The sequence below is a fragment of the Apus apus genome, chromosome 3 (genome assembly GCF_020740795.1).
Source record: "Apus apus isolate bApuApu2 chromosome 3, bApuApu2.pri.cur, whole genome shotgun sequence".
NCBI lineage: Eukaryota > Metazoa > Chordata > Aves > Apodiformes > Apodidae > Apus > Apus apus.
This window is the reverse complement of record NC_067284.1, coordinates 26,253,226-26,279,312: the sequence shown is the minus strand read 5'-3', so window position 1 is coordinate 26,279,312 and position 26,087 is coordinate 26,253,226. Positions and strand designations below refer to the sequence as shown.

The window sequence follows — 26,087 nt, the reverse complement described above, 5'->3', positions numbered from 1 at the left end:
CTAGGGGATCCTGTTCTGGCAGGGGGGTTGGACTAGATGACCTTTCAAGGTCCCTTCCAACCCTGACATTCTGTGATTATATAAAAAGTCAAGATAAAAAGGGAAAGAAAGTGCTACAAAATACTTAGTGTTCCATAATAAAGAGAATTTGCAATTTTAAAAGACATAATAATAGTGCAGACCTGGTTTTGAAAAACAGCTTAAAACTTTTCCTTGTTAATTACTGTCATTTGTTACGGTTTCAGTTCTCTGCTTACCATTATTGTCATTTTCAATCATAACATTTCATTAAAAAAAAATGTTTTTCAATTAGTAATTCCTTACCAAAACTAGTTATAAAGGACATGATATGGTGTGAATTAATACTGATGCTTCGCATAGTCAATGTATTTGAAGACTTGGTCTATTTTTTAATTTGTCATTGAAACTTCAAAACCTGTGTGGTAGCAGAGTAATGCACAATTCAGGTGTTTGCTGAGGTGAATCATCCAATAAAAGAAGACTGGATATTAATTATAATGAATGCACATTATATCCTGCTTTATTGTGAGTCTGTAGAAGCAATGTATTTGAGAAGAACTCATTTATGGTTTCACCTGACACTCACTAATAAACTCACCAGGAAGGTTAATTATTAGCAGAAATACCTTTTTATCTCATGTACTCTACAGAGTCCTTCAGTGAACTGCCATGAGTATAAACCATTAATCTTATTTTCCCTGCAGCTTGTTAAAATCCAGAATATAGTTGCAAGCTCATTTGTTTGGTGAAAACTCTGCTCGTTATTAAATAAGTCAATTAAAAAAACCAAACACAAATAGCATTTCATGTTCTGAAAATGATTGAACCTAAAAAGATCAACATAACAGATTTCTCAGATGTATTTGTCTATTTTTTCACTGACAGGAAGAGCAAGTTTAACTGTGCAAATGTTCATGAAAAGGCAGAGAAAAGCAGCAGCAATGTTTCCCTGCTGGTAGTGGTTCACATAACTTAGGAAACTCTGTCTTAAGAGTCCTTTGAGAATTCCCATGAAATGAAGGCCACCAGAACCTCTAGAAGATTTTTTTCTGGTTGTTTTTTTTGTTTGTTTGATTGATTTTTGGTGGTGGTGGTGGTTGTTTTTTGTGCAGGTTCTTACACTTGCAATGGGAAGGCAGAACTTCGACTGAACCCAATCCCTGCAATTATAGTCTACATCCATTATAAGGCTCTCCATTATAGCAATCTCTCTGATATAAAAATATCTCAAATCTGGGATTTGTGTATATATGATTTATATTTTTGGCTTCACGGGGGTTTTTGTGCAATTCAGAAGATCAGTAGCGTAGAAATTTAAAAAATCTTTATTTGAAAATAATTGAATAAAATTGGTTTTACATAGCAACTGTTATGAAAGACCTCAACATTTATACTATTTTGAAATAAGTAAAAAATAGTAATTTAAATATTGGATCTAGTTTTATTATCCATAACAATCTAGGGTGGAAATCAATTTAATTTATTTAGCTCTAAACTCTTCTTGTATACAAACCTGGAGTTTTAGTTATTGTTTCATTAACTTCTCTCACTCCTTTACCTACAAGTAAAAAGACAAATTATCATTTTCATGAACACATTTGTGTGTTGTTGTTTGTTTTTTTTTTTAAATAGAATGTTAAGACAATACCTAATGGATGCAATCATCTCTTATCCAATAGAGCCACATTTAAAACAGAACTGTTCTTTATTACATTACAGGTTCAAACCTATATGTTTACACAAAACTAGCAGAAAATACTTTAGGTAAACAAAACTTTTACTGTAGAAAGTTGTCTGGCTAGCCAAGTATTTAATATATATAGGCCTAATATTTTTATATCAGTCCCAGTGCTATAAAGGAGAGCCTTATAGAGGGGACAGACACTGTATTTAATTCTCAATAATATTATATTAAATATAGTAAATATCATAGTAATAAAAATGAATACATTTATGACAGAAACCAGCAAAAGCCAGATAGCTGGATTAAGGTGACAGGATCAGATACCATGGGAAAGGATCAAAACCAGTGTAATTTGCTGTATTTCTGATACATTCAGTAGAGTTATGTCCACTGATCCCAAATTAAGTTCTGGCCCATATCATTAGCCACTTTAAAAAGGCTAAAAAATTTGATCTTCCACATTTGTTTTCTTCTTTAGGAGCAGAAATTCACTGGTTAGACTGATCAAATGCTAAGAAGGCACAAAATGTTGGGAGCCAACCCGGAGAATTATACCTAATGACCGTAAACCCATTAAAAAAAAAATAATCTTGCTTATAGAAACTTTTTCTGTATTTTTTATGTAATTTAGCAAAAAACACCCCATAAATAACAAAAACCTTACCAGATTGGTTATCTCAAGTTATTAATAATATAGTACCCACGAAAAGTCACCCTTTAGGGAATTAGAGTAAGAAGATTAATTTTTTCGTGTAGATCATGTCTTGACATGTGTCTATGTTGAAATAAAATCTACCCATATATTACTGAAAAATAAAGTATTGTTCAAACATCAAGTCTATTTAGCATTCTTTTACATATTAGAATTAAAAAACATGTTGCAAGCATCTTTCCCATGGCATCTGACTATTTTTCCTTTATTTAGTTTTATTTTTCTGAATCAGGAAGTTATAACCATGTTTATTCACACGTGAAGAGCAAATTTAGCCCTCAGAATTATGTACTTAAGAGTTACTCTAGCAAAACTATATGAAATTTACATGGATATAAATAAAAGTGGAATCTGGTGCCAAGATTTTTAAATTTTTATTGTTAATTTTTACTTTAGAATAATTTTTCAACAAAAAGTATATTTGAATAAATCTAAAAGTCAAGCTGTGAAATAATTTTTATTTTTCCAAATTGAAAATTATACGGTAAACATTAATGACTACAATGAAATACTCTTTAAAACTGTGACATATATATAAATACAGTAAAAAATACTACTTTGTATTATAAAGTTTTTGTTTGCTGTTTTTAGGGGGAAACTTACAGAAGTGTGTCTCTGCATTTATACACACATATCCCTATGTTTTACTCTATGAGTTCTAGATGCTATGTTCACTTTGATTTTTTTACTGTTTCTTTCACAAACTAAAAGCTGTTGTTTCATATGCATCTTTAAATAGTAAGTGAAAAAAAAAAATAATCCTACCATATAAAATAAATATGTCAACGAAAACGAAATGAAACCAAGTAGGGCCCAAAATACCACTTCAGTAATGACTTACTTTTACAAATAGGTGATTTTCCTGTCCACTTCATGTCTGGTTTACATGTCCGATGCTCCGATCCACCAGCAAGAAAAAATCCTGGTTGACAGGTATACACCAAAGTATACCCTAAAGTAGGAAGATCTATTGCTTTCACATCTACATGTGCTGGTGTCTCTGGCTGCCTGCAAGCATGTGCTGCAAAGGGGTTTTTAAAGTTAGAAAAAGGGATTGTATACAGTTTCCACAGGATTAGAGTACACAATTTGAAATAAATGCATGCCAACTTTTTCCCTTTCATTATGTAAACTTTGCGCACCTTTTAGAATTGTCAAGTAGCTACTACTTGTGAAAGTAACATTATTGAGTATATCATCTTATTATTGAGAAGATGTAAATAATACTATCACATATTTTAAACAATACACCAACAATTACAGAGTGGTTCTTGTGCTAAATTAATTAATCATAAATGTCAGCTGAAATACAGATTCTACAGGAAGGCTTTGTCATAGTACATTGATTTATAACAGATACTCAGTATGCTTCTTTCTCTGTGCTTCATGATGTTTATATATAACAACCTAAAAAGAATTTGAAATAAGATAAAAAAGAACCTAAGGTCATTCTAATAAATTATGTTTACCTTGGATCAGTGTATTTCAATACAATAGTTATTTTACATCCTCCCACTCATACAGAACTATAAATACACTAATAATTTGCATACCCATGTGTAGCCCAGAAAAGCTTACTTTTACTGAGGTCTACTTTATGATTCACAAAACACCAGCCAACAAAATATCCCCATGCATATTTCAGGCCATTTTCTGTTCTCTAGTAATCCAACATACACAAAAACACTAGATTAATTTAAAGCAACTAATGTATTCAGTTCAAGAGGACAGGCTTTTCTGAGTAAAATTGATAGAATAATTGTGAACTTGAAAAAAATCTGAAAAATTTTACTCCAAATTAGTATCTCAAATACATCTTTCATCTTACAGGTGGAAACACAAATACTTTAAAAATACTGTTTTAAACAAAGTTTACTTTTTCTAGTATATTGTTTACTATAAATTTCCACATGCATCACTTTGTAACTGTTTTAAAATTTCACAATATTCTAACTTATTAGATAAGAAACCAGACTTACGAATGCATTCGGATTGTATGCCACTCCAGGTTAAGTTAGCAAGACAAGAACGGGTGGTAGATCCCTGAATATGATAACCTTTTCTGCATCTGAAAAAGACTGTGCTCCCAACCTAAGGGTCAAACCAGAATATTATATAAAAGAGGTATTAGAGATATTTTTTTACAATTTTTTTACAGATTTTTTGGTAAACTTTTTAAAATTGTGATGAAGTTTGAGGAACTGATCCTTTGTAACCTTATTTGAAAGCAGTAAGTGGAAAAATATGGAGAAGGCTGTGCACATGGGAAAGAACAACACTCATACATTTCAGCTTATTAGTTTGTCAGTGTGACAGAATCCAAATAAATGACTGGGATGTCTCTCTTTCCTGAATATCACTGCATACATTTCAACAGAACTTGAGCATAAAGTTTTTTCATTGGTTTCTCATTTCTAATTAAAAATGTTTTTTAAGAGGAAAAATGAAAAATAAAAAACTATGAAAAGCTTTTCCATCTACAAATAAATTTACTAGACAAAATAGGTTACAATTCCTTACACTGCATCTGTTACTATAAAGTACCTAAGTTTTACTTGAGATGTTCCACTAGCACAGTGATGTTACGGAAAGCTTTCCTGTGCTCAACTGTAATAAGACCCTTCCCAAAACAAAAGGTAAAGTCACTGAGGAATCTCTCTTCAGACTTCTAAGAGCATGAAAACTGGATACAATATTGCATGAGATGAAATGTTTTCATAATATAGCATTGCATTTATTTTGGATAAACCTTGGTAATAAATACTATAGGATTAAATTAAAAACCAAACAAAACCACAAAAATCAGTATTTAAAATTATATGACTTATTAATACAGGATACATATCACATGAACAAATGCAAGCAAGTTGCAAATGAGTAGTGATCAATGCATGTTAATAAAATATCTTGCAGGCATATAAATGCAGCTAGCTCTATATTGCAAATGTCATAGAAGGACTTCTGTGGACATTAAAAATGAGCAGTTTTCTTCAAAAGTGACTACATGTTAACTATATACTCAGTTACATGAAAATAGGTTATTGTGATAGATGTTCAGCAAATGCAACACCAGTTCTTCCTGAAGAAGCTTTTGACATTCACTTATATTTTTAAAGATCAAATGATTTATATGGTTTTGTACACTTATCTCTTTGTAGCTATTTATAAACCAACTCATCTCCCTATCTTGCCAAGGTCATACAGCAAGTCTATAGTAGAGACTGGAACAGATTGTGGCTGGTCTTGATTCTAAGACATTTTGCTTCTCGTGAAGTTACCAATTCTAGTATTAATAAGTAATGATGAGCTGCAAATCCTTTCTCACTGATCCAAAAGACCAAGCAAAAAAGATTGTCTAGGTTCAAGGTAGTTAGAGAGTTCTATTTCTTTCTAATTGACAGGTAAAAGTAAAAATAAAAGCAGTTCACTCTCTGTGTAATACTTGAATGAAAAACATTGGAGGCATTTTTAACAGTCACGGTGCAGTGAAGCACAAAAGGCACAAAATGAATCAGCCCAGACAAGATGCTGGTAACTAAGGAAAAACCCTTCAAAAGTCTGCTGACTGTCATCACACCTTTCTGTATTGAGGAAAGACTGTTAAAGAGTTTATAGAAGCTCTGCTAAGTCATACAAACAGGAAGCCTGACTAATTACATATGCCAAAAAACAGTCTAGTTCACTAGTAATTGGAGGTAAGGCTACATCTTGTACCAAATAGTGATCTGAGAGAAAATGCATATACTTGAGAAAGACTAGAGACAGAAGAGATTAAGGCCTACTATTGCCTCAAGAGGTGAATGAAAAGAGAAGATTAGCCTTTGTGTTCAACAAACATCAGAACAGTGAATTAGCCAGTACAATTCTGGCATTACAGAAAAAAACCCAATCCCCTGACCAAATCAGGTGCAAAGATTAAAGTTGTTATTGAAGACATGATGGAAACAAGTACAAAGTCAGGATGAGACAACAAACAGGAAAGGCAACTGCATCTGCTACTATAAGAACCACCTTAGGGGTAAGACCACAAGATGTGGCTAGGAAAGAAGTGCCTTGGGCATCTGTGAGCCAGGCAGGAGCAGAAGGTGAAGAGCTGACAGCCAGAGACAGCAATGATGGACAGCACAACTGCAGGAGAGGGAAGGTATCAATAACCAGAGGAGCTTGCAGAAAGGTTTTTCTGAAAAACAGCTATACTAACTTTATTGTAATATCATGTAGCACATTGCCCTAGGGTCAGAAACAAGCAGGAAACCCAAACACAACAGATTTTAGATACCAATCACAAATATTCGTATCGTAAGAAACTATCCACTTGAGGTTAATGAAATTATATAATGACTGTGGATTGGTTGTTGTTGCACCTACTTTTTATTTCCTCAGACACTTTTCTGACTGTCACTTGATAAACTAATAACCTGTGGGGAATTTGGAAATTATAGACATTTTTTATAAGACATTCACCACAAAGAACCTGGATCAAATACATAGAACAATTTTGTCTTCTCTGAATAAAACACAACATGTATTGCTAATGGAGTAAAGCCACTTGCTGACTTTTGTGTCAAGGACTACATGGCCTTTGGATCAGATAGGTCTTTGGTTGTTAGGTATTTACTGACTATTCATCAATATATGAAAGAATTATGATCAAAAAGCATCAAGCACACTAATTACATCATGTCATATCATATTAGGTAATCAATTTATAAATAGTCCTGCCTACTGAAGGCTCTTGAAAGATTGAACATATGATATATTACAAGGTTAGGAGTTCCAACTTTAAGCTTGAAATTAAGCATGAGTTTTTAATAAAAAGGAGTGGAAATTTCCTAAGGTGTACATCAGGCATTTAAGCCTTCAGATAATTTAGTATGTTTGTAATTATTAAATGCACCTTCATTTTAGAAAGTTAACAAATAAAAGGAAGAAAGAATTACCTCATAACCTCTGGAACTGTTTTGTATCCCAAAATGTGGAGTACCAGGGTCTGTACACGTATTGTGAGTTGGATCTAACGTGAAATGTGAAACACGACAGAGATTATTATGGTATGAAAAGAATACTCTTAAAACTGTTTGCAAACATTAAGTCAATTCATCAATGTCTAGTGATGACAATAATTGATTTTTTATAGAATGTGTGTATTTCTATATATTACATTTATATTTCCAATTAAATTGCCATGATAGATCACAGTACTTTGCTTCAGTACATTGCCATTATTTAAGGTTATATTTTGCAGGTTTCTTTGGCAATGTAGATGTCAGAGTTAGGATTATATTAATTTCTGCTAAGCTTATCCTTTCAAACCTTTTTGAATACCTAGTAATTGCAGTGAAGATGGAACATACAGGGAAATATTTTTCTTCTTTCCCAATGAACAGCTTAACAATTAAGCTAGATTTATAAAAAGAAACAAACCCAGACCCCCCCAAAAAATCCAGAATCTCAAAACAACCTGTTCTCTTGTAGCAATTTTTACAGCATTTTTTCTATTTCACCCAGAAAAAGAAAGTTTCAAATGGACTGCTACCTCAGTTGTTGCTGGAGAATGAGAAAACAGTCTCCTCCCCCCCCCCAAAAAAATAGTATTCCAACGGAGTATAGCTAGTTATAGAATCAGAATCATAGAACCATAGAATGGCTTGAGTTGGAAGCAACTTAAAGATCATCTAGTCCCAACTCCCCTGCATGGGCAGGGACACCTCCCACTAGGATCAGGTTGCTGAGAGCCCCACCCATCCTAGCCTTGAATGCTTCCAGGGATGGAGCTTCCACAGCTTCTCTGAACAGCCTATTCCAGTGTCTCACTACCCTCACACTAAAGAATTTCCTCCTGATCTCTAACCTAAATCTCTCCTCTTGCCGTTCAAAACCATTATCCCTTGTCCTCTCACTAGAAGCCCTTGTACAAAGTCCCTCCCCAGCTTTCTTGTAGGCCCCCTTGAGGTAATCATCTGACCATCACTTTCTTGAGTATATTTTAAAGCAGCCTGAAACTATTTTGGATTCAGCCATGTCCACTTCACTTTCTGATGTTTATTTGCTTTGGCGATGCCCAGTCACATCCACAAGGTAGACAGACCAGGACTTGATCTCATGGATCTTTCTGTAGTATGTTACTCGCTCTTGGCAACCAATTCTGCTTTTGTGATGACACTGAATTATGAAGAATGCAAATTTGGGATTATATTTCATCTGTAACCATTTTTAGTTTTCTGTAGAAGCAAAACTGAACTCATCACGTGCAATAATGTGATATGTCATTTCACTCTTGGTGAACTTCCATTTTCAATCTTGACCATCAGTAGAGCATAAAAATTCAGCTTAACTGATTTTGCCAAAGGCTTCAAATGTTACATGGATGTTGACCTGATGTATGAGAATAAAAGCCAAACATGGTCCTGACTTTGAACTGCTTGAACAGCTCAAGAACTTTTACAAATTATCATCAGCTGGAATGCCATAGTTAATAAGAGACACATGAAGCTGAATTGACTTTTTTAGATGTCTCATCTAAAGGAACAGTGGAGGAAAAAGGAAGAATTTGCAAAGTATTTTAAGGAAATAATCAATATCCAGATATTGAAAAGCTTGCCATCATTTGCCATCATACGGTACTTCTAGGCATAGCTTTAGGAATTGTTCACTAATCCTAACTTTCAAATTGCTTAACTATGGTATCTGTAAATATTTTAATATTTTCCTTTTACAATACCATAAAAACTACAATGAAAAAGGAAAACATGTCTTTGATGCAGTATTTTCCATGTAATATACAAAACATAAATAGAAATGTCATTATGACATTTTCAAATTTGATTCTTCACAATAAACCTGAGACTGTTACAGAACATAGATGCAAGATGGATTGTCCCATTCATACAATCTGTGGACAGAAGGAATTCTTAATTCCTATCAAGGAATTGTATTGAGTGTTAATGCCTTAATTTATAAAATACAGGCTGTTTTCAATAATCCTGCTTACTTCTTTTCCTGGTGTGCCCATCCCTGCTCTTTCACACAGGCAATATCTCAGTCACAGCATATATAAATGGGCTACAGTCTGTAACTGAATGTCTTTGCTTAGAAGGAATGATTTTTCTAACACCAAAATAATTTTCTCCAGCAAGTCACCCCAAATTTGATAAAATTCTGATGTCAGTGGGAGTTACAGGTGTCCAGCATTTATCTTAGTGAGTCTGATTAGGTAACACGCTAAAAGCGTATCAGTTGCACGTCAGCCAGTGAGAAAGACAGTACTTGGCAGTTTCTCTGAATTTCAGAGGATGAGACTCAGAACATTTCAACCTTTTGAGCTGTACAAGCAACTTTTACAAAGTCCAAAAAGCTTTTTCATTTGGACTGATTCTGACAAATGTCTTTAACTCTCAAGTGACAATCTGTTTTTTAATCTGCCAAGTCTTCTGTGTATCTAAAAGATTCTTAAAATAGATGGAACAAATTTATGCACTCGCGCTTACAGACATTCTGCATTTCCAGTAGACAAGCAATCATGTAAATTTACAAATTACTTCATATGTGATTGTGTTTATCCTGAAAATTTTATACTCAAAATATAACCATATTTATTTCATTTTTTTATAGTACACATATTTTCTATATTTGGAAAATTAATTGCTAGATTTATCATAGTGTAATAGTTTATCAAGCATATTCTCAGTAGAAACAGCATAAGTAATGGTAATTATTACCAATGCATGTTGGCTGGATTCCACTCCAAGTACCATCTGCTTGACAGAATCTTCTAGAAGAGCCTATCAGAATAAAAGGGGGTCTGCACTGAAAGCTAACTTCAGATCTGTAGGTGAAACTTTTTCCATTGAGGCGTCCTTCTGCTGGAGTACCAGGATCACCACAAAACACAGCTAATACATTAAAAGGAAAAAAAAACAACACAACAAACTATTAAAAACTGCACATGCTTCAAATGAAGTATTCTACATTGTTTTATTTGCAAATCAGGCATTCTGAATATGAGTGCAAATGCTATGTTCATGTATCTTATGTCTGACTGTAGCTCAGATAAATTATTGACAGCAATTTATAATTAATTGTCACTGTTATTATAAGCATATAACTTAACCTGGAAAAACAGGTTTTTTAATTGAGACACTTAAATGCTGATTAGATTTGGCTCACAAAGTAATCTCAAAGTAGACAATACTATACTGTAATGCTCCAAAATGTATCCAGTTTTTATATTAGTTACCCTCAGACAAGTAGGCTGGAAAATTCTGCCCTAATTAAAAAGAAAAAACGTTTTTCACAATCCTGACAAGATTTCAAGCATTGAAAGAGATGAGTTGGCAGAATTAGGAAAATCTGAAAAACAAATACAAACAAGATACAAGAGTATGTGCTTGCCTTCGGAAAAGAAAAAAAAAAATAATTAGAAAGGAGATCAAGGCTATGAGCTTAAGGGGTTAGGATTCTTGTTTTTACCTATTATTGGAAATGGAAACAGGGAAGAAAAAGTAAAAGTGTAAGGGAAAATTTTAATCACAAGTCAAATTCAAAAACTGCAAAAAGATTATTAAAAAGACAAGTGGTGATGGGTCCAATTAGGTAATGAGAGATAAAGGTGACTTTTGGGGAAAGGCAGAAGACCATGACCTTAAATGGGCACAACCACTCAAATTCATAACAAGCTCTGCTTTTGGGAAGAAGGCAGGAGAATTCTACTGTAGCTGAGTCCTTTTTAAGCTGTTAGAACCTGACTAAAGCCTGAGAGAAATGACTGAAACCTGAGACAACTGACTGTAGCTTTGATAAAGCCCAAAACAACTGTACCCTGAAAACTTACGCAAACATTTTGGAATGTCTCCACGCCAAATTCCTCTGCCTTCACAGGACAGAATAGCTGTATGAGACAGCTGATAGCCTTCTGTACAGCTGTAACTCACACTGGCACCCCAGCGATAATCCGATCCTTCCACTTTCCCGTAGAGGACTGGTGGAGGGGGGCCACAGGTAATAGCTGTGTTACAAACAGAAAAGTTATAATTTCAAGACTTTAGAGGATTTAGAAGATTGCAGTATAATATCTATGCATCCTTCTGAAATAACAAAAAAGTATTTTATGCTGTTCAGTTGCAACAAAGCATTCCTGTGTTGAAAAAGCTGCTTGTAATCAACAGAAAATCAATTAAAATACAAAAATACCACCTCTGTAGGGTTAGGAAGTCCCTGAGCTCTAGATTCCCCAAAGTCAGAAGAGCATATAGGTCACCTAGTTCTGAATCTCTACCCTATATATTCATTACTGATCATTGTTTGCAACAGGCTACTGAGCGAGGTAAAAGTTTTCAATAAAACTTATTTATTTCAATAAATATATTTCCATGATTCTACCATTCAAAATATTTGCATTTTATTTTAAACAAATGTAGCACTACTTAAAGGCCTTAATATGACTTTGTTCATTCACCTGCTCATTTTCTAAGGCTTTCAGCAATCAATGGACATAGACTTTATTGGTGATTAGTGGGTAAGACTCTTAAAAAATATTCTGTTTCCCAGCTTCTGAAAGAGTGCTCAGAACAATGAAATCCAGAAAGACCAAGTTTACATTTACACATCAGTTCATTCAACAAAGTGCACAACCATAAACTCTCTCACTCAGTGATTTTTACAACGGAAAATGAGGTCAGTCAAACACATATGTCAAAATTTTATTAGTATGCTAGACTCAGATGTCACTTTAAAGTGGTGCTAGATGAGTTAGAAGTCCAGGCCTTTTATAAGCAGAAGATGCCCTAGGCTGTTAAATTTACTCCCTGTGCTGCTGTAGTAGTGCTAACAATTTTCAACAGTTTGCCTTATTTGCTTTTCCCCACTCTGACCTTTTATGTTAGCACTTGCAATTGGCTATTTGTGAAGCATCTTTTTCGGTGTTTATGATGACTACACTACTGCAACAAGGGAATCTTTTATAAAAAATTTGGATTGCAGGATCTCTTTACAGAATTTTGGCCATCTAATCCAAGATTAAAGGGCCCAAAAAGGAAAATAGGTACTTCATTCCTTGCATTTTAAACAGAGCACTCCGATAATCTTCACTGCAGAGCGGTTTGGTTCTACTGTAGTAATTAATGTTGCTATTCTGACTGAGATTATTCCACAGAATATGTGTAAACTAAATACAAATTTTACACAAATATTTATCTAAATGTTTTAGTGTCCCCGAGAACAATTTTTACAAATAAAGACACTGATAAATAAATGTCACATTCAGTTGCAAACAATATTTGTAAACTGTTTAAATTCAAGAGCACACCTCTGCAAATTGGTTTACTCTGGTTCCAAGTGCTGTCTTTTATACAACGGATGGTAGATGAACTGGCAGGCTCCATAAAGTATCCTGGATTGCACTGATAGCTGACTGTCTTATTAAAGGTAAAATCATTTCCAAATTGAACGCCATTTGCTAATGCACCTGGATCTCCACAGCTGATCACTAGCGAGGAAGAGAAAAAAGGGTTGTGTGGGGTTTTTTGGGGTTTTCTGTTTGTTTTTTTTTTCAATAATCATGCAATGAAACATTGAACTATGTATAGCTAATGTCCTTTTTTAGTGTAAAAACCAATGTATTTCACATAAAATAAAAAACTACTCCTGAATGGAGTAGTGTGATCTCACTGCTCCCTGATTCCTGGTTCTTAGGAAAATGGTTAGATCTGTCTCATTTGGCTCATAAAAAAACCAAACAAAAAACCAACCAACCAAACAAAAATCTAAAGCACAGAGGACCACCTCTTCTTAGCAATAATGCTATATTTTCAATGTTGACATTCATGAGGTAAAAAAAAAACAAACCACAAAGGTTAACAATGTATTCATCTTAAAAAGAGTTCTGGAAATACCTAGCGTGTCTTACAAGGGCATGTATGTCTAGATACATAAAATATCCACATATTACAAGACAGATTAATGGCTTTGAAGAAAAGTGGAAAGAGATTTTTTACCAAGGACTGTAGTGACAGAACAAGGGGAAAAGGTTTGAAATTGAAAGAGGGTAGATTTCTTTGGCTATTAGGAAATTAAGTTATAGTTAAGAAAATACATTATTTAATCTGACAAAATAATAATTTTCAGTAGGAAGGCTTACTACTTTAAAGCTTTAGAAGAAGAAAGTTTATTTCTGACCTGTGCAGTCTGGAGCCGTGCCAGTCCATGTTCCATTAGCAGTACAATGTCTAGTAGTTAGCCCTGAAGTTTTGTAACCTTCCCAGCAGGCATAAATGACTGAGCTGGAGAATAATATTCCATCAGTGTATATTATCATACCATTGGCTGGGGTGCCAGGGTTCCCACAAGACACAGCTGTGAAGTAAAAGGTTAAAAAAAAATAATAATCAGTATTTCCATAATAGGTGACTATCTGAAAAAAAATAAAAAAAGAAAAAAGAAAAAGTAGGTAAATAACCCATCTTTTAAAAAAGTTAGAGCAACTTTTACTCAGAAAATTTTTAAGAAGTATATTCTTGAGCTAATAATTTATTTCTCTTTTTAATATGATTGCTTTACTTGCATTTGCTTTGCTTTGTTTTTTCAGTTTCTGATTCAGATGGTTTGCACTGCTTGTTCCACTCTACCCATTACAGTCACTGAGAGTGAAGAAGCTTATTCAGAACTTTCAAACAGACCAGTGCTTCTGTTTTGCCTTTGGGCATATTTTTTCTATTATCTTCCTGGCTTCCGGTATCTCCTTTTTCAATTGTAAAAATGCATAAGTAGCAAATTATTATTTTTCTTCCCATTTGCTTTTTGAATCAAGAAAGCACAGATATTCTGTATTGGACCCGATATCTTTTTGATATCTGTAGCTATACATTAAGACAATGATTATGTTTTAGCTTCACACTTTTCAGATTTAATAGTTGTTTACTTTGATTACATGTTGTGGGGTTTTTTCCAGAGGGTTTAGTGGTTGTTTATTTTCCATTGGACCAATCAATCATGAGAAGGATTTGTTTGTTTGTTTTGAATTTTTCTAGCAACTTTCCTCTAAAGCATCATTATTTGATCATCCCGGGAGATAGGATGCTGGCAAAAGTACAATAACATTCCACTCCTCTTGAGTCAAATAAAATAAAACTTTCACAAGGTTAAGAGATTAACAGGGTTAATCAAGAGTTAGGAGTAAAAGTGCATCTAAATCAAACTCTTTTCTTCAATCTTTTGTAGAGCATAAAGTGGTTTGTAAGACTAGTAGGACCTACTTCAACTTTCCCTTGCACAGCTTTCAAGAACTAGCTAGCTAGCTAGCTTTCTGCTCTTCCTACAGCACAAATAAGCGTGGTCTGTTGAGAAGTGGAATGATTTAGTCTAATGCAATTATATGATCAAATAGAAGTATGATTAAACTTAATAGCTTGGATTATTGTGGTGGATTAGCCTTGGCTAACAGAAAAAAGGCACATCCAGCAGCTCACTCACAGCTCTCTTCTCAGCAGAAAGGATGACAAAGCTCATGGGTTGAGATAAAGACAGGGGAATTGCTTACCAATTACAAAACAGGCTCAACTTTGGGACAATTCTTTTAATTTATTACCAATTAAAATAGATCTGGACAGGAGAAAACCCCAAACATTAATTGACACACTTCCTCCCCTCTCTCCCAGGGTTAATTCCTTCACTTCAGGCTCCTCTACCTGCCCCACAAGTGGTGCAGAGGGACAGAGAATGGGGTGTTATGGTCACTACCCAGCAGTTTGCCCCTGCTGCTCTTCACTTCTTAGAGCACTGGAGAAATTCCAGTCATAGTCATATCCTGAGCTACATAAAAAGAAGCTCTGTCAGCAGGACAAGGGAGGTGAACCTTCCCCTATACTCCACTCTTTTGAGAGCCCACCTGTAGTACTGCATTCAGCTCTGTGGCCCTCAGCAAAAGAAAGGCATGGACCTAGAAATGGAACATCATCTCTCCTCTGAAGAAATGCTGAGAGAGTTGGAGTTGTTCAGTCTGGAGAAGAAAAAGCTCTGGGGAGGCCTTATTATGGATTTTCAATACTTATAGGTGGCTAATAAGAGTGATAAGAGACATTTTATCTAGGCCTGTAGTGACAAGATAAGGGATAATGGTTTCAAATTGGAATTTTTGTTTGTTGTTAGAGGATGGATAACATTTATTTATCACTTCATTTTCACATCTTCAATCAGAAGCATTTGTTTAATTTTACATCTAACTCAGGTATCTATTTTCTATGTCCTGGTTTGAGCCAGGGTGAAGCCAACTTTCCTTTTACTGATTTTTTTTTCATTCAGTAAGCTAGGCTGTGCATCCCTCGACCCTCATAGCTCTACACTCTCTCTGGCAGTAGTCCAGCACTTTTCAGACTGTTCACAGCTAAGGAGAGTGCTGTGGGAATTGCTGGGGGGGGAAAGGAAGGCAAGAGGCTTTTGTACATTCCTGAACACATTTGTATATATTTGTACAAATTTTCTTTTATCATTAGTGTGTAATTAAACCTGTCTAGTTTAGTTTTTCAATCCAGAGTTTCTCCGTCCTTATTCTGTCTCTCTTCCCCTAGCTGGGTGTTTGTCTCTGGTGTATTACAGATCCTGAGTCAAACCGTGACACTCAATTTTCAGGTTCAATATTTTTAAACTAGAATTATTTTTAAACAATATTCTTACAAATATGTACTTCAAAACTATATCAGTTTGGATTTAGGTTTTCAAGTAAAACATAAACTGCTTGCAAACTCTTTTGTATCAAATTTCTGCAGAACATGAAAGCATATTTTTTGAATAGAATTTATTTTTAATTAAAGAATAAAATGTCATTAGTAAATATCATTCAATGGTGTCATAAATGCTGATGGTATCAATACCCACCTTCACAAACAGGCTGTATACCTGACCAGGAACTATTCAGCAGGCAGGTTCGTTCTGCAGATCCTCGTAGCTGATAACCCATTTCACATGAAAAACGTAGCAGACTTTTTATTTTGAACTCATCCCCTAGTCTAGACCCATGAGCTGGTACTCCTGGATCATCACAATAGCCAGGATTATTTCCTGTAAAACACAACAGAGCAGAATTATGGGCAGAGATGTTATGTGCAAATGTAGTGGTAGTGCAAATAGTAATGCTAACTGTATTGCTTCTGTTGCAATTAATCACTTTTTTTCCAGTGCGAGGGGCTGAAACCAAAGCCAAAGTTGTAAATAATGTCTTTTATCCTACTTCTTATCTGAAACCGAGAGACCTAAACCAAAAATGTGATTTAAACAAACAAAAAACCCCAAAACATTAACAAAAAAATGTAAACACAGCAAGAACGCATCATTTTTTGTCAGTTGCATTTTTGCTGTGTTGTATATTTTACATAAATAATGTTTCTACACATAGTATTTTATAGTTCAGCTACTCTGCTAGTAGTAACTTGTAATAACAAAAAATAGATAACAGCATGAGTACAGAGAACCACATTCAAGTTTCTTAAGAAATATATTTGAAATATATATCCACAAAAGACTAAATGGTACCTCTGTGTCTGTCACCACCTAATTTGGAGCTATCTTTAAGGTTCCTTCCAACCCTAGTGAGTAGTGAGAAGTTCACTATCAATTTTGCAGCAAAAGGACTATATTATAGTGATTTACTATAATTAAATCTCGCAGGATATTTCACTGCAACTTTTTTTCACGCAGTTCAAAGATCATTAGATACCAAATTTTAACATCTAATACAGATCGGCTTCTTTATCTGTGCAATGTGTGTATAATGTGAGCAATTCAGTTTAGAAACTTTGTTAAATCTTTAATTGAACTACTGTGTTTGATTATAACAAATTGTTGATTATTGACTAAGTGTTGCTAGAAAATCATATAATCTGATTTTTTAAATCATTATTAAAGTGTCATTCAACCTCAATTTGCTGCTATTCCAAATCACACCGGACCCATAATTATGAGTTAATGCACTACACTGAAATCCTTACACATAATCCCTTAAATCATAAACAGCTGACCAAGTCTAGGACTATGTCTGGATCCAGTTGCATCAAGACTCCTCTTCGAGATGCAGTTTAGAATGCAAGGGGGTCCACTCCAGTTCCATGACTCAATGGTAGGGCCTTCCTTACTCTTTTCCCTGACCGTTGTGCGGATCACCCCAACTAAATGCTGACTCAATCTCCCCTATCTCTGAATAAATAATTTCATCCAATCTCTGTGTAAATCACTAAAATCCAATTCTAACCCCTACACATCCCTTCCACACAGTAATAGAGTGAATTTTGCCATCAGACTATGCTAAGTTGGGCTTTTTAAAAATCTATAATAAAATCACCTTTTTTTTCCCCAATATCTTTGTGATTCTATAAATGACTTTAAGAACTTTTGCTCCCATTGGTGGCAGAGATAAATGGCAAGATTTTTTTCTTGGAGACATCTAGTTTTTTCCTGGAGAAAGTTTAAACCTGAGACATGCAAGTTTATAGTCAAAGGGTATAGACAAAGGCGGGCAAAGTATTATGAAGATCTAGACTCTTTATTTTTTTTAAAGTGTTCGTTACTACATATCCATTATTGAAAAATGAGTGAGTCATCTTAAGCAAAGATCTCAACTGTCCCTTAACTCTGCTAACACCGCTGTTCATATCCCTTAAGTATAAAAGGAATTAGCTTTCTCAGTTGTCCTCATCACAATCATTCTTTCATTGACATTATGAATACAAATCATAGAATCATAGAATCATAGAATCATAGGGGTTGGAAGGGACCTTGAAAGATCATCTAGTCCAACCCCCCTGCCAGAGCAGAGTCACCTAGAGTACATCACACAGGAAGGCGTCCAGGCGGGTTTTGAATGTCTCCAGAGAAGGAGACTCCACAACCTCTCTGGGCAACCTGTTCCAGTGCTCTGTCACTCTCACAGTACAAAAATAATTTCTGATATTCACCTTAAACCTTCTATGCTCCAATTTGTATCCATTACTCCTTGTCCTATCACTGGTCATCACTGAAAAAAGCTTAACTCCATCTTCTTGACACTCACCCTTTACGTATTTGTAAACATTGATGAGGTCACCCCTCAGTCTCCTTTTCTCCAAACTAAAGAGACCCAGCTCCCTCAGCCTTTCCTCATAAGGGAGATGTTCCACTCCCTTCATCATCTTTGTGGCTCTGCGCTGGACTCTTTCAAGCACTTCCCTGTCCTTCCTGAACTGAGGGGCCCAGAACTGGACACAATACTCCAGATGCGGCCTCACCAATGCAGAATAGAGGGGGAGGAGAACTTCTCTTGACCAACTAACCACACCCTTTCTAATGCACCCCAGGATGCCATTGGCCTTCTTGGCCACAAGTGCACGTTGCTGGCTCATGGTTATCCTCCTGTCTACCAGGACCCCCAGGTCCCTTTCACCTACACTGCTCTCCAGCAGGTCAGCCCCCAACCTGTACTGGTACATGGTGTTTTTCTTCCCCAAATGCAAAACTCTACACTTGCCCATGTTGAACTTCATCAGGTTTTTCCCCGCCCAAGTCTCCAGCCTGTCTAGGTCTCTCTGAATGGCAGCACAGCCTTCTGGTGTGTCAGCCACTCCTCCCAGCTTGGTGTCATCAGCAAACTTGCTGAGGGTACATTCTGTACCCTCATCCAGGTCATTGATGAAGATGTTGAACAACACCGGTCCCAGTACCGACCCCTGAGGGACTCCACTAGTCACAGGCCTCCAACTAGATTCTGCCCCATTGACTACAACTCTCTGACTTCTTCCTTTCAACCAGTTCTTGATCCACCTCACAGCCTGATCATCAAACCCATACTTGATTAACTTACCTACAAGGATGCTGTGGGAGACAAATTATTAATATTGTTTTTTAATGGAGTAATCTCTTGAATATCCAACATGAAAAGTGTAGTTATTTTTCTAATTCCTAATGCCTTAGAGGGATAAGACACCATTTTAAGGTTTTTTGACTGTTTGGGAGGTTTTGTTTTTATTTTTTAAATTGCATTAATACAGATAGATTTCTCATTCTCACAGGGAATCACCTTGCTCTCAATATGGTGTCATATCATGCTTAAACTTAGAAAATTAAATTCTGCATCAGTAACAATGATTTAGTTATACTAGGCACATTTTCTCTATCATAGGAGATGACTAGAGTGGTCTTTAATGTTTTAAAAATGCATGAGTCTATAAAAATGCTATCATATTAATGACCAATATCTGAACAGTCTCAGTTCTTAAAATTTCTTTCCAACACCAGCATGAAAATATCCCTTCTGGTGGGAAATGTTGGGTAACAGCACTAGAGGACTCTGACCTTAAAAATGTTAAAGTCTTGGTGCAATCTCAGATCTGGCATTTTGTATTGCATGAAAAGGTGACAGTGACATAAATGTGGGCTTACGATAAGCAATAAAAGGCCAATTCTGTGTGGAAACTATCTGTATGATTGTCCTGCAGAGATTCCTTTCAGATCTAGGCATAGAGACCATGATGGAAGTGAGATCCAGCAGTCTGAAAAGACTCTAAGTAAACTCCTAATTGAGCAGTAGGGAAAAGAAAAGAAACAATTATTTAAATTCACTTCCTTCCCTCAGTGTTTCAAATTCTGCTCAGCATCCTTGCAGAATCAGCTTATGAATGGACCATTCAGATATTCAGAGCATTTTCGAAGGAAAGAATTTAAATGCCTTACACCTATTTAAATTATTTCAAATCTGAACTGAACCACATTGAATCAGCCCAACAGTGGGCATGTCCAACAAGTTATGGGAAGTTATAAGAAGATTTTATAATGTGTAATCATGGAACAATTTTCTCATTAAGCAATTTCTTTCTTAATTGCCTCAGGTATTTTTTTTTCCTATATATCAAAGTGTGCAGATTTCTTTCCCTTAAAAAAATTATTAATACACTATGGATGTCCTTAGTAGCCAAACATTGTCTGACCTTTGAAATTAAAAAAAAACCTGTGTGATGTTTTATGGCTTGCTCTAAACTTGCATAGTGAGTCTAAGGGCAAATAAACTGTCCCTATGCTTCCTGACAACACCAAGAACATTGCAGAGGTTTATGGTATTTGCAAACTGTGGCACTAATAAAGAATATTTTTGTAAGTGAAGAGAGGAACATAATGTACAAGTTTATATTCTAGCACCTTTGCTGTGATGTTTTTTAATCAACATTTTTTTTGTGTGAAACAACTTTTGTTTACACAAAACAGTGTTCACAAAAATAAAATTTAACACATGCATTCTTTCTAAGCATAACTCTACCATGTTTTAAATAGCATTTTGTGGCTTCTACATACGGTGCTAAACAACTAACGAGTAAAGTTACTAAGTAATGACAAAAAGAAGGAGACTTTTTGTGAGAATATTTCAATAAATGGCCATGATTCAGCTGAGTAGCTATTGGTGAAATTAAAATATACTTGGAAAAGAAACAAAACAAATACATGGCTGTAGTAAAAAATTGCTTGAGAATAGCTTAATTCATGCAATTATAAGATGACATTCAGATGATGGTTCGTACAAGTACCTGAACAGTGAGGGAGAGTCCCACTCCAGTGACTATCTTCTTGGCATTCCCTAGTAGAATTTCCTATGAGCCTTCGACCCGCCGTGCAAGAATAGTGAATTATTGAGCCATATGTAAATTTTTCTCCTGAAAGAATGGCATTGGCAGGTACCCCAGGATGTCCACAAGAAATGGCTAAGAGAGGAGAGAGCAAAATATTATGAAGTGCTTTCATGCCACAGAACCAACCTATGCTAACCTTTAAATTTGAGGCTGGTTCCACAGAATCTAAATCCTCTCTCTGGATTTCAGCTCCTTCATACCTTCAGTTTTGCTGCTGCTATGGATGATCTACTGGTCAGTTTTAAGATTAAACCTAAAACTACATGTCAAACTACCCCATCCAATTTAGCCTTTCACACAGAGCTCTCTTTCCTCATTCATTGCCATTCACTGCTCTTCCCTACAAATAATACACATTATTTCTATTAAGGCTGGGTAAGAAGAAACCAAATAAGGTTAATATTTCAATGTGATTATATATTACAGATACAATAATGGTAAGTAGCTTTATCATATCTATAAAATACCTAGATGCAGTTTAGCCAGAAACAAAAAAATGTAATCTGTAGTGTTATTACAGCTATTTGTTGCAATAAAGTGAGGAAGAGGAAAATGTATTACTGATTGTTTTTGTAAATTATGAATCATTTTTTATGCTTAAGTTAATTCAGATAAACAGTTTTGGTACAGAATAACTTGCAAACCAGTAGTTCAGTTCTGTTATATAAGGAAACATAAGTCATCTTAATGTAAAACAGAAATTGTATTCTGAATGTTTTTTTGTGTAAAACTTAGGTCACCCAGTAGAGAAAGAAAAACCAAAGAAAGTAAGTTTCACATAACTTTAGTAAAGAGTCACACAACTTAAAAAGTTAACATTCAAGTGAAGCAATTGAACTTGAGCAGCTTTATGAGCTACTTGAATGATTGCTCAATGGGTCAAATATATTTTTCGGAAAAGAAAAAAAAAAAAGACTGGTATTATGATGACTATTAATCCTGACAGACATGAAAATTCTTTCCTTTATATTGGGTCCCATGATAAGGTCAAATTGATTGCATAATGCATTTCTGCCAAAATGACAAGGTCCTGACCACCACTCTTTTACTGCTGTGTGTTTCTCTTGCTTTCCTTGGGCTGGCTTAAGCATTCATGTAGCAAGCCAAGTCAGGACACTGATCTAGCTGAACAGTACTCCCACAGAAAAAAACAGTATGTAGTTTTCAGCCAGATCAGTTACTTGAATGAGCTTGCTTCAGTACCATGTAAATACTAGTCACACCATGACTCTGGAAGGAGCTGCAGTGGGTTATCAGAGTTTTTGGAAGAAAATAACACATAGGTCACCTTAATGTGGCTGTATAATGATTTGTAGCAAGTAGCATGCAAATTTTTCCAGTTTATGAGGAAGAAATGAAGCATCCATTTTTTTGCAATTACATTCATAGGTATTGCCTTATATATCACAGAGCAGTGTGTTTCTAGTCTTTTACTCTTAACTAGAATTGGTGGCAAACATTGTGTCCACCTTGGGTTTAAAATTTATCTCACCTGCCTCTCCAAGCACTCTGCCCTATCACCAAAAGCAATCTTATGCTTGAAAAAAAAATAAATTACCAATTATAACTTTTGAATACTGCATCTCTCTCATAGTTCTTGAAAAGACTCTGAGTTACTTCATCTGTGAATAGATAAAGAGAGCTTTCTCATAGAAAGAGCTCTATTCATTTCAATGAGTTTTTCTGAGGGCGAAGAATGTTAAATTTGTCCTGGTGATATTTAGGATTCAGATAGAGTTTCAGTCCATCACCAGCAAATTAGCAGCAGCTAATCCAGTAATTGACTGAGGAATGTAAGAAACTCCCAAACTAATTTAAAAGTTTGCACAGCCTAAACAAGTAGTTTCCAGAGAAAGCTCAGGAATTCCTGTCCTGAGGGGACAGACACCTACAATTCTGCCTAAAAGCTTATAAATGCTTGTGAACTAAGTGATTTAGATTGCCCATCCTCTTCTGCCCCTTGAATAAGGAGCATCTCTTCACACTGACCCCAGTCCTGCCAAGTAGGAATCATCAACAAAACTGGGACATGGATTTTCATTATGTTTTTTCTAAGATACAGACTTAGTTACATTCATTGATTTGATTAGCAAATAAGTATAAATTAATAAAATAAAGCATTTAAGTAAAAAATCACAATTCTGTAAAGGAAACACTTTAAAATTCTCTGCACTTGCACATGAAATCAAAACTTTATTTTTCCTATAATTGCATTGTAATTCAGAAAATTAACAGTGATCAGAGAATAAAAATATATTAATGGAAAATGAAAGGCAGCCAAACTGTCATTTTCTACAAAACTGAAGCTCACTGAATTGATTGCAGAAAACACCAGAATATTTCCTCCTTGTTTGAGGAAAAAGTGAAGGAAGAAGTATGAAGTGGTACTATGAAAAGAGCCTCTTGAGCATTTTCCTACACAACATTTCATAGATTTGTCCTCTCATACCCACTTAAATATGTCCAAAAAAAAAAATAATTCTGAGATTGACTTTAGTGGTCTTAGACTATCAATCTAAATTATAACGTAAACCTAATAATTTTACATTCTCCTAGCTGTTTTCCATTATCTTAACTATACAGCAAAAGGGGAACTTAATCTAAACTCTCTGGCACTTGAAATAAGAGCTCCACCATTGCATTTTTTACAATAACAAGTTTCATGACATCTTCTCTTAGTGTTTGCTTACTGACTTGTATAATTTGCAATACGGTGATCCTGAAGTCCAGGATTTCTGGTCTATCATGACTAAAAATCTTGCACCGCTCCTTAATGTTAATCCAACTGAATGAATACTTACACAAACACTTTGGTAGTGATCTATCCCACAAGCCATTAGCTTTACAGGTCAAAGCAGACGAGCCCAACAGATAAAAGCCCTTCTTGCAATGGTATGCCACACTTGTCCCATATTTGAAACTTTCAGGATAATTCTGCTGTCCATGCCGAATTGCATTTTCCACAAAGCCAGGATCAGAACAGTTCACAACTGTAAGACAAACAGTGTTCACCACTGATATATAATACCAATGTCATCAATAAAGTGTAACAGTGATTTTTTTGTTTTTTTGGTTTTTTTGTTACTTCACTAGCAGTTAATGACTGCGGTCCATTTGATATCCTTTGTGGTTTTTACTGACTTAAATATCAGATATGTTGACTCCTAAGTAAGTCTCCAGGTCTTATTGCTTTGAAAGTAAATATTATAAATTTACTCCCATTCGTGTAATAGCCTTGGACATACAAGTGGTTCAAAAATAAAAAGTTAAATTGGAGGCATTTTTAATCTGTCTCTTGGTAGGTTTAGTTTGGTCTTCTATGTAATTTTCATGTGAAGAAAACCAAATTAATATAAAACAAGGACATATTTTACATGACATTTTAACATTTTCTTTTTCGTTTTCCTGTAAAGAGAAAAATTGTTTTCAACATTAACAAGAACATTTTCTGCTATTAGTGTGTAGAACACAAAAAGGAAGGCAGTGAAAAATAAAATATTGTATAGTGGAGAGGGAGTAAAGGTAACACCAAAAAGCTTGAAGTTATTTTCAGATAGCAGTGAAAAAGCTAAAAAATGATGCCTTTTGTCATGATTGTTTATTTTCTATATAACATATATCTGCCATCCTCAATCTTTAGTTTTACACCCTGCAGTGAACATGATGGTTTGTTGGTAGAACATCCTGATGAGACACTGCAGTCTCCATTGAAGACTCCAGACTTTGTAGCCTGTTCATCTGAAAGCTATCTGAAAAATTATAAAAGCCTCATCTGCTTGTCCCATCTTCTTTCTAAATTTAATGTAATAAATAAAAAAAAGACTTAGAATATTATAGATTAGTATAAATTATAGTTCATCAAACAATGACAGAAATCTAATTTCAAGGATATAAACTAGTAGAAAATAATTTTCATGAAAAAGAAACCAGTGAAGAACATCAGACAGCATTATCACTTTAGGTAAGACATTCAGAGTCACTAATGCACTGCTTTTAACTCTTGAATCATGTTTTTCAAAAGGGTAACTTTTATCATACATGTAATTTAAATTTACGGATTAGCGTACACTAGAGCGATGCAGATTTTGCAAATGTTCATTCATTGAAAGAATATTTCATTCAATCAACTAAAAATTATCAGGATTTTAAAAGAAATATTAACATTCTCAAATTTAATTTTTGGGTGCATAACAGTTTAAATTGGTTTTCTTTCTCTTTCTTTTTTAAAGGCACCAACTTGAAAGTATTAAATGGCCATGACTGCAATCTTGCAGTCATGCAGATTCTAGACAAGCATATACCTAGGTCTAAAAACATCCCATATGCAATCAGTTTTTTCCTTTATAAAACTTATTTTAGAAGCAATACTTGGAGGGTGAGGGAAAACACCCTTTGGCGTGAAGCAAACCCATTTGTCATCTACTGATTGTTATTAAAAACACTGAAGATTAAATTATGCAGAAAAGCAAAAGACACTTTTAAAACATCGGATACTACAATGATGTACATAAAGCATTAATAAGGCGTTATCTAGACTGATGATGGTTAACGGAAGATACCTGGGTTGTTTTTTTCCTGAGTAGTAAAGCTACAGAATATCCCAACTGAAACTATTCCCATTCTGTTTGATAGTGAATCCTATTAAATAACTCACCAGAGAACTTACATTTAGCTTACGTTACAACAGGTAAGCTTATATTTCATACGATCAACATTTATTTGGACTTAGTGTTATAACCTTATAAATCAGTTATGTGCAGGTTAAATAAATACGTGTTTACACTGAGGTTTTATTGATAGAATCAAATACCTTTTTACCTCCTGACCTTTTTTTTTCTGTCCCATAACAGAGGGAAAAATACAAAGTAATAAAATTTCACTGCTCCTTGGAAGCTGTGAAAGATTTGGATGCAGAAGTTTGTGCCTCTGTACTTGCTTTGAAGAACTCTGATAATTCCTACTTCTGGGTATCTCTATTTATATGTAATAGCAAGAGAAAATGCTTTAAAAAAAAAAAATACACAAAAAATACATT

General features: G+C 34.8%; 1 protein-coding gene across 1 annotated transcript in view; it reads right to left on the bottom strand.

Moving 5' to 3' along the window:
• Positions 1–26,087, bottom strand: part of CSMD1 (CUB and Sushi multiple domains 1) — a 1,033,138-nt gene that overhangs the window by 16,911 nt on the left and 990,140 nt on the right. Inside the window, exons 55-65 of the mRNA XM_051614951.1 lie at positions 23,854–24,042; positions 20,951–21,124; positions 16,284–16,466; positions 13,590–13,766; positions 12,721–12,900; positions 11,248–11,421; positions 10,136–10,309; positions 7,358–7,431; positions 4,397–4,508; positions 3,259–3,438; positions 1,535–1,579 (exon numbers count right to left, since the gene is read on the bottom strand). Coding sequence (XP_051470911.1) covers positions 1,535–1,579; positions 3,259–3,438; positions 4,397–4,508; positions 7,358–7,431; positions 10,136–10,309; positions 11,248–11,421; positions 12,721–12,900; positions 13,590–13,766; positions 16,284–16,466; positions 20,951–21,124; positions 23,854–24,042 — 1,662 coding nt within the window. The remainder of the gene's footprint in view (positions 1–1,534; positions 1,580–3,258; positions 3,439–4,396; positions 4,509–7,357; positions 7,432–10,135; positions 10,310–11,247; positions 11,422–12,720; positions 12,901–13,589; positions 13,767–16,283; positions 16,467–20,950; positions 21,125–23,853; positions 24,043–26,087) is intronic.